The sequence below is a fragment of the Diadema setosum genome, chromosome 7, assembly GCF_964275005.1.
Source record: "Diadema setosum chromosome 7, eeDiaSeto1, whole genome shotgun sequence".
Lineage (NCBI taxonomy): Eukaryota > Metazoa > Echinodermata > Echinoidea > Diadematoida > Diadematidae > Diadema > Diadema setosum.
In genome coordinates this window covers 6,703,709-6,712,877 of record NC_092691.1, presented here as the reverse complement: position 1 = coordinate 6,712,877, position 9,169 = coordinate 6,703,709, and the positions used below count along the sequence as shown (strand labels likewise).

The window sequence follows — 9,169 nt, the reverse complement described above, 5'->3', positions numbered from 1 at the left end:
TCATCAAATAAACTTTAAATTCCTCTTAGAATGGCATGCTCTGTTTAATAGGTGGTTTCTTGGTATCTTGCAAAAAGTTTAAAGCCTGATCCTCATCTCCACCAATACTATACCATCCCTTTAATTTTAATACTGTGTGTGCACGAGTACCACCGCACCTACTCCTTTTCACTAGACTCGTGCAAATCAAATAGAAATCATGAGGAAGGTTATAAAAATTTGGTCTTCCCTCTTTTTTTCCATTTTAGAGCTCAACAACCCATGTTGAGAATATTTTTGCTCACTGCAGAAACTCTACAAATTCACACATCGCAGCTTCAACATTTATTCCCATCTCATGCATGTCGTAGAGGCCACAGCTTTCTCACTCATTGTAACATGAAGAGCTACATTGATGCATAAGTAGACATTCATCCAGCCGACACTTCAGGGAGATTGCAAATCATCTTTCATGCAAACGTAAATGCACTACGGGGAAAAAAACAAAACAACAACAACAACAACAACAACACTCATACACAGCTATATACCGAGACCCCAGGTCTTAATTCATAAATCCTGTTAGTTACGATAACAACTCTTGCTAGAATTTGGCAGCAACTTCACGGCAACAGCCAATCATGAAGGAGGATTCTTCTTGTCACCACGACACTCGTCATTGTGGCAGAGCTACTATCGAAGCAGCTTTTCATGAAATGGGACCCAGTAGGCCAGTGGAGCCTTGTCAAAAGTAACCAACTACAGTAGAACCTCAATATAAAGAGATCTGATACAAAATGTATAACAAAATACCTAATACATTTTGTATAACAAACTAATTTCTCTAGTCCCAACGAATCTATTTCATTTGCTTTGTACTGTTTACTGACTATAATGTATTGGTACATTATAACAAAATATCTGATACAAATGTTTAAAGAACAAATTGTCTTGGTCCCAAGGGTCTTGTTATACTGAGTTTCCACTGTATCCACATCATCATGAAACAAGTTTCGTGTATCCATGTTCGGAATTCAGAATCACTAGCTCGCACCGTTATTTCCATCAGCCCAACATAGGAGCCACAATTAAATTCCCTGCCATTTCTCTCTCACCGTGTAGCATCAACATCTGGCTCCACATCATCACTCTTCTGGGCAGTGTAAAATACATGTATTAAACATGTGTGATACAAGCAGGTGATACCAATAGGAAATACATGATGCAATTCAAGAAGCATGTATGAAAGGGATCTCTCTTTTCTTTTATTCAAAATCTGCATTCCCACAAAGATTAAAGCTTTCTTGACACAACACCATGTGGAGCGTTAACCCTGTCAGTACCTCTGTCCTGAAATGCCAGTGACCTCGTGCACAAACAGATTGCAAAAAGCAGTGACAGGCTTGAACTAAGCCCATTGTGACAGGATGTAAGCCAGCTAGTCTCTTTTCAATACTTGTGGAAATTTGTATTAAAAGGCAGGAGCGTGCTCAGTTGCAGTACATGTATAACCATATGGCTCGAAGCTAAAGCTTACGTATGTTTGAGGCAAGTTATGTCTTTCTGTCCCATCTTACACCTGCCATTGGTATTTTGTGCAGTTAAGTTGCCCATAACCACGACAGATCAAACACTTGTGATCATAATTCATACTGATGCTTATCTCAATACTATAAACTAACATTATAATAACCCCACTGAGGTACAAAATGCCAACTTCTATAAATGATATCTGTTCCCTCCCTCACCCTGTTAGAGATTAAGATGATAACAAGTCATGGAGATATTTATCACAAAAACGTGCAACTGGTAACAACTTTCTAAAGTAAAGAGTAAATAAAATACCCCGATTGCATGGTAGGGTGAGAACCATTATGTGCTATCATACCTACAGAGTGTTTGCAGAAACAATTTTTGAAGCACCCCTAAAAGAAATGATTTACAAGTTTTAGTGTTTTGTGCCAATCTGGTGATTTAAAAATCTAATATCTGACCTTTTAGAATCTACTCAATATGCACAATTCTCCATTGAGTTTAATATCAGTTGACGAAATAAAGTATGAACGAAACCAAGAAATATTACCAAAGAGAGAAAAACTATACAGCTATTATTGCTACATCATACGTTCAAAATGTCCTTAGTAATATTTCTTGGTTTTAATCTCATATTTCATAGTGAAGTTTATCACAATAGACAAATATCTATAACATGAGTTAATCTGAGATCAAGTGACTTGTATTGTACACAGATACAACCAGCCAACAGTTAAGTCGGTAAATCATATGAATGTTTCTGTGAACTGGTTGATGCAGTACAGGGTGTGCAATTTACACAGGTCCATGAAGATACATTGTAGCTGTGTACAATACCCATCAGATAGTCTCTGATTCAATCAAAATCTAATTAAATCAACAAGGAATGTTTCTAATCTATTCTTCTAGTAAGAGAGAGAGAGGGGCCCTATCAATGCTTCTTGGACTTGGTCGAAAGAGCCTCATATTTTGACTTGCTGCGGAACCAGAGCAGGAATGGGATACCAATGGGGGGAATCGTCATGATGGCAAAAGCGGCCCAATCCATCTGAAGAGGAAAGGAGTACAAAAGAAATGCAAACTCCATGTAAGTTGATCTTTATAGGACTGAGAAGAACTCATCAACTTAGGCAATATTTGACCTCTGCATGTATGCATGAATAACACATGTACATATACTGCCTGCTATGAATGCATTTTGAGACTCATTATTTTCATTGACTTAGACTTAGACGATTATTTGACATCTATATACGCCGTCGACTGATGCAGAGCTGACTGTATAATCAAAGTACAGTGGACTCCCATTATAACAAAGTCCTTGGGACCGGCAGTTTTCTTTCATTATATCGAAATTTCGTTATAACTGAATAGATAAACAATAAAACTATATAATGTGGATAATGTTGCATCCTGAATTTTTACTTCATTGGAACCAGAATTTCGTTATATCCGTGTTCGCTATAACGGGAGTGCACTGTACTACACAAGAGAGAGAGAGAGAGAGAGATAGACTTGAACAGACCATCATGTGTATGTGGACTTCCACAGGTGATGACGGCATTGATAGTAAGCTACAATTTTTTAGAACCTGTATTACTACTTAGATATGATCTGAATATGATTTGAAGGGGAATTACAGCCTCTAAATTATTCTGGGCAACCAGCCCTATACATCAAGGAAAGTTTTCATTGTGTGTCATCTACATTCAAACTAACACAATCATGAAGTGTGAAGTCGGCATGTCTAAACAAATATTTCAGTCAGTCATCTCAAGCACTGCAACTGTGAATATTCTCCGGCTTATTGGATAGGTACTAAATCTGAAGGGAGCTTCAAAGAAAATAGTGGAATGAAAATTGAGTAAAAAACATAAAAACAGAATACAAACTGTGATTACTATTAATGGGTATACATGTATTAAAGGCACAATTTACCATTTGCAGATGAAAGCATTAGTGCTTTAAAATAGTTCTAAAATGTGAGTTAGGGATAGAAACAACCACTGTCAAAATTTGAATCCGTATAATCGATGTGAAGTGTTGTTAAATACACAAAATGTGAACAATAGTTATAATAAAAATGTTTCCAGACTAAACCGTATACAGTTACGGTTTACTGATAAAAACCCTGATATCTCCTTATATTTTAGGTTTTATTGCAAATATTTCATATGGTAGGATGTTTTATGATACAACAGACCTACACATATGCATCAATGTGATATCTTGAACATTTTTGAAATCACTGCTCCCAAAGGTAAACTGGACCTTTAATAGTGGAATAGGAGATAAACGTTGTTTGCACATGGCACAGGATATTAAGGTTTACATCCAACAAATCATCTTTGAATCTATTTATAAAAGAACATCTTCAACTTTAAATGAACTCTAACTTACATAATGTGGTGAGAATCTCCTGTCATAATCTTTAACAGCTACGACACCGGCTTTTCCTGGAGAACTTGTGTATGCAGTCTGAAAAGAGAAACATCAGATGCAAATATTGTCATTCCCGTGAAGAGGGTATAAACATATGGACAGTATCACATGGGCAAAAGTATGTAAGGGGAGGGGGGGGGAGGGAGATGCTTCAAACCCTGAAGGGTACTCACTTTTGCATCACGGTAGAATAGACAACATCTGACCCAAAAGTTTATGCATTCAACACATTTGTGATCGTCAATTATTTGACCAATGTGAGGCTTAGGAATTCCGACAACTTTGCAGATGTCAATCTTGAAGGCAAGATGTAATTTGGACAGCAAAGTGGGCACACACACACACAGAAAATGAGACTTTGAGGTTCATCCCTTTACTTATTTTCGCAATTTCCGCAAAAGGAAACGTAATGTCTTTTCCATGTGGCATATTGAGTGCAAGTTCAAAGTAAATACATTTCTTTTTACCAACCCAGACGTACAAAACATATGTAGAAAAGAAATACGATTGTAACTAGAGAAATCACAAATTTAGTTTATTACTGCTGCTGATATTATACGTCTTAGCATATCATTCTAATTGAAAGTATGAAGTATTATTGTGATGACATAAAGAGTAACACTTAATTTGTAAAGTAAACAAAGTAAATGCAGTGAGAGAGAGAGAGAGAGAGAGAGAGATAGAGAATGAGGAACAGAGAAATAGAGAGAGAGAGATCATACCATCGGCTGAAACCAGAAGAGTTTTGTCACAATATTGGGGGTAATGAGTTATTGGTAGCATGTTGTAGAGCTCAATCTCCTCTTTGTTAGGGTGTCAACTTTGAATTATTTTCATTTTTAGGAAAGTAAGGACCAAAAATTAAAACCAGAAGGGTGCTACTTTACCCTATGTTTGGAATAGTGCTTATAAATCTACCCACTTTGATTTCATAAAGTTTTAATTTTATGAAAATTGATTGTTTAGTTTAAATTTCATGAATTTGAATAAAACTTTTCATTTCTTGAAAATTGATTGTTTCCTTTAAATTCACACTCAAATCTTAGAACGCAATAGCGCCCTTCTGGTTCTCAGCTGACGATATGTAACACAATTGATAGGGACTTACCCTGGCTTCAGCTCCCTCTGATGGAATATAGGTCACAACACCGTGGGTCATGTTGTAAAATCCTGTCTTCGTGGGCTTGAGGATGACGGCGTGGGTCACATTGCTGGCCGGAGTGATGCGGTCCCACTGGACCTTCAGCTGACCACTGACCACTGTGAACTCATTCTCATTGAAAGACTCATCGTTCAAGACGACCTGGGATGCAGCACTAACCAAAATAAATAAAAACAGCATAACATAAATTGTTTTTTGCTACATTAACATAAATTGTAGCAGCTTGTTTACTAGTTTCACGTCTTTTCCTTCTAACAGCATTCCCTTCTTTCTGTATCACACCTAAATTCAAAATGTAAAGAAAAAGTTTCATTGACAACATGCAAGGACTACTGCATATTCCATACATTTGTGAGTATAATTTTTGCATGTTGGGACTTGTAAGACAATATCACAAATGTTCAAATTTGTGATTGAACACACTGATGGAATGAAAAATACAGCTGTAAGTGCAGATCTCTTCTTCAGAAGATTTAGTAATTTCCCACCTTGGGGACAACTGGTAGGCCATTTGTGAGAATATTTTTGAGAATTGTTAACTTTGAGAATATCAGTCCATTTGCAAAATACATGAAAATAAAAACACTGCAAAATATACCAAGTATACGGTACATAAAGTGGAGTACAGTTCCACAGGAAAATACAGAGAAAATGTATTTCATACCAATATCATAACAAACACTTTAAGAACTGAAATTATAACCAAATCTGTGCACTCAAATGAAGATGAACTTCAATTGTTCCTTCGTTCTCTGCTTGGACAATTTTAATGATAAAAGAGATTACAGTTGAAAAAAAAATTGAGTTATAAACAACATATTGCAATGCCTCCATTTACCTCTGCTAACAATGGAATCGCAGTCAAATTGCAATATCATTTATTCCAGGTCTAAGGTACAAAGTGTCTCAGATATTCAACTGACGTTTAATCTGTTCTTGTCTCATCACTCAGTCTACATATGCAACAGGGTTTGAAAAATAATGAAACACAAGAAAACTCTCCAAATTGGGGTATGCAAAACCAGTTCTTTGCAATGAGCTTGTAACCTCACCAACACTTACAACATTAATCAACTGCATGATACGTAAACATCTTTATATTCTCAGATCACTTTTAGTCATGATCATCTTTTTTTCTTCTATTACATTCATAATGTCTCCAAGGATTAAAAATGATAGGGATGAAAAACATTCTACCCCTGAATATTTCTATAGCATTCCAAACATACCCACAAAAAATACAAAATGTAGTTACTGTACATGTATAAAGGTCACAGTAATCAAAATTTGGGCTAATAACAGCGAAATGTGCTGTGTTTGATTGTGTATAAAAACTGGTGGGAAACATATAAGTTTGTATTTTTACTGTGTGTCCTGTGGTGGGGGTGTTTCATTGTTTTGACACTCACCTGCTACCAACATTGTAGATGGTGTAGAGCACCGTCATGTCCCTTCCCTCCACCAGCCACTGATTCAGAATAGTCTTCGACGCCAGGAGTCTGGCACCTGGCTCTTGGGCGCCTGCGAGCGCCACAAGGCAGGCTAGTCCTATCAGCAGTGCACCCTTCATCTGCAAAGATACAAGTTGATCTGTTTAATGATTAGCTGAAGCAAACCATGTTTCCTTCGTGTGATATTAATAGTGGCAGACACAATCTAGACATACATTGTAGTAGTACAGTAAGTTCCTAAAAATAACAAGGCTCCATGCCATGATAAGTACTTTGTATGTATGCCTGCGCAAAAATCAACTCGCAAAATGGGCCAAGAATTCAAAGAATGACAAACTGGACAAAAGGACATGGAAACTAGATATTCAGCCCCTTAAAAGCTACAAAATGTACGGCCTACTACATAATATAGACATATAATGAATGGAAAACAAACAGCTGCTTTATTCATGAGCATGTACATGTAACTATAAAATGACACCTTATGAAATAGACATTTATCATGTATGAAGTAAAATTACCAAAGGCTATATCACACTGCACTGAATTGTATTGCCTCAGCTAACTGTGACCAGCCTGAAGCTTGGCCTTCCTCACTTTCTTCTTCTTCTTCCATGTCTGCCGTTAAATAATAAGAGCAGGCAGGCTTCTCTTTCTTCTCTTTGACTTGACCAAAAGATCAGTCTGTATCTTGGCAGGGTCAAGGGATACGTACAAATAAAAATGTTATGGGTCATATGGGGAGCTGGAGACTACGTCTGGTTTCAGAGATTACGGAGGAGGGCTGTAAAAACTGAAAAAAAAAAACTGATTTAAAAAATCCTCCGGACAGACGGATTTTTTCTTCTTTTTTTAGCTTCATGCTTGTGGCCGCGGAGAAGATTATGCACTGCACTCCTTTTTGCCCAATTTTGGTTTGGGAATGAAGGTAACCGTTAGGTGGCTTGTGATCATGATGATGGCTATAATAATTTATTATCTATAGAGTAACTACGGCAGTATGCGGCCTTGTAGCCGTTCGCGGCAGGTACAGCATACACGGTAATATACCGCTAAACACAGCACTGCACTGAGTATGCACACTACACATATCCTAACACACTAGCAATCAACAAAAACCAACCATTAAAATGGGCACGATCTCTGACGAAAGTGAAATTTTCTCACCTAAATGACAACATATCGCATCCAAAATGAAATTTTCGGTACTTCTTAACATAAAAGAAACAATGGTCCAAGAAACTGGATTTTTTGTCGTTTTCTCGATGTTCATGGATTTTGAAAACATATCCTCACGTAAAATAGAACTTTCGCGAGCCGATGTGGGCCGCCATTTTTTTCGGAAAGTGGATGTTACCATCGAAAAAAATGAGAAAAACACGAGAAAGACATCAACAACACCGCCAGATTTGCGATCTTGTTTGCGGCCAATGCATGTGCGCCCGCTATTTTCACGTGCTTTCGCAATGGGAATTGGCGCTTACGCAATGTTCGCGAGACATGTGAAGGCGTTCAGCTACAGATCGCGGAGCACGCGCGTATTGCATAGGGATTGTACATCGTGCCGCAAGCAGAAATACTACGTCGCATATCGCCCTTATGGGCGAAAATTGTGCAGGGTTTTGCCCTGGTAAATCATGAAAACTGCGTTGGTCAATGGTAAATTTCTTTTAACAGTTGCGTTAATTAATAATCTTGTCTATGATATATGAAATGGTTGAAAATAATTTGCCTGATTTGTTTACAAGTTGGAAAAACCCTTAACAATGCTTAAACTGCCGCAAACGGGATATTTACTCTAACACGTTTAAGTATAGGTTCTAGACAATAAGTATGCATGATAACTGTATCATTCTTGCTATGGTAGACTATAGCAGACTTAAAACTTTCTTTAGACTTTGATATGACAATATTGATAGACTCATGTCTACGACTACGCGACGAGTCCGAAAACGCGCTAGATGCTGCACGATGAGCAACAACTTCTGGTACACATCATACACAAATTCAAGCACATGGGACTACTGCTACACATATGTTCAGCATTTCTCTCAAGTAAAGCAGCTTCCTACGAATATATGAGAAGCAAAGTGAGGCTGAAAGATATGAATCCTACATAATACCTTAAACATGTACTGTTATTTTAACTATCCCTCATTATTAAAGAGTAAAAGGGGTAAAATGAAGCAAACGCTAAGGACACGTACCTTTACGCATGTATTGTTCCGATCAGAAAGGACTGCCACTCAGGCGTTTTCTGATTGGTTTAATTTTGGCCTAGCTGAATTTAGCGCTCTGTAATCCCGAGACGGACGCGATATCGATATCTTCCATCATCAGAATACTAAGTAGGTTGCACCTGCACAACTCAAGGCAAGAAAGAGATACAACAGGGCCGGTGGAGCGTTTTCAAAAGTGGAGGCCCACTTCGAGTTTCATGAGCTAACAAGTATGACAAGCAAAAGAAAAAAAAAAGAAAAAAAAGAAGAAAAGGTCCTCAGCTCATCTCTCCCCTACCATTTTCAGCTGACAAAAAAAAAAGTCTTCAGCTCATCTTTTCTCCTTCCATTTACGGGTTTCTTCAGCTGACAAGCAAAAAAAC

At 37.5% G+C, this 9,169-nt stretch overlaps 1 protein-coding gene across 1 annotated transcript; it reads right to left on the bottom strand.

The window, feature by feature from the left end:
- Positions 1-1,222: 1,222 nt before the first annotated feature.
- LOC140230693 (translocon-associated protein subunit beta-like) lies at positions 1,223-8,899 on the bottom strand. The gene is made up of 5 exons (XM_072310834.1): positions 8,775-8,899; positions 6,526-6,686; positions 5,063-5,270; positions 3,913-3,990; positions 1,223-2,560 (listed from the first exon to the last, which is right to left on the bottom strand). The coding sequence occupies exons 2-5, from the start codon at positions 6,684-6,686 to the stop codon at positions 2,444-2,446; spliced, it is 564 nt and encodes a 187-aa protein (XP_072166935.1). The 5' UTR covers positions 8,775-8,899; the 3' UTR covers positions 1,223-2,443.
- Between the last annotated feature and the right edge of the window lie 270 nt (positions 8,900-9,169).

What these genes read in the sequence shown, in the direction of transcription:
- LOC140230693 (XM_072310834.1), bottom strand. Translation starts at nt 6,686, where the DNA reads ATGAAGGGTGCACTGCTGATAGGACTAGCCTGCCTTGTGGCGCTCGCA. An exon ending in ATCTACAATGTTGGTAGCAG is followed by an intron (nt 5,271 to 6,525) that starts GTGAGTGTCAAA and finishes TATTTTGGTTAG; the next exon opens with TGCTGCATCCCAGGTCGTCT. An exon ending in CAGAGGGAGCTGAAGCCAGG is followed by an intron (nt 3,991 to 5,062) that starts GTAAGTCCCTAT and finishes TTCTCTTTTCAG; the next exon opens with ACTGCATACACAAGTTCTCC.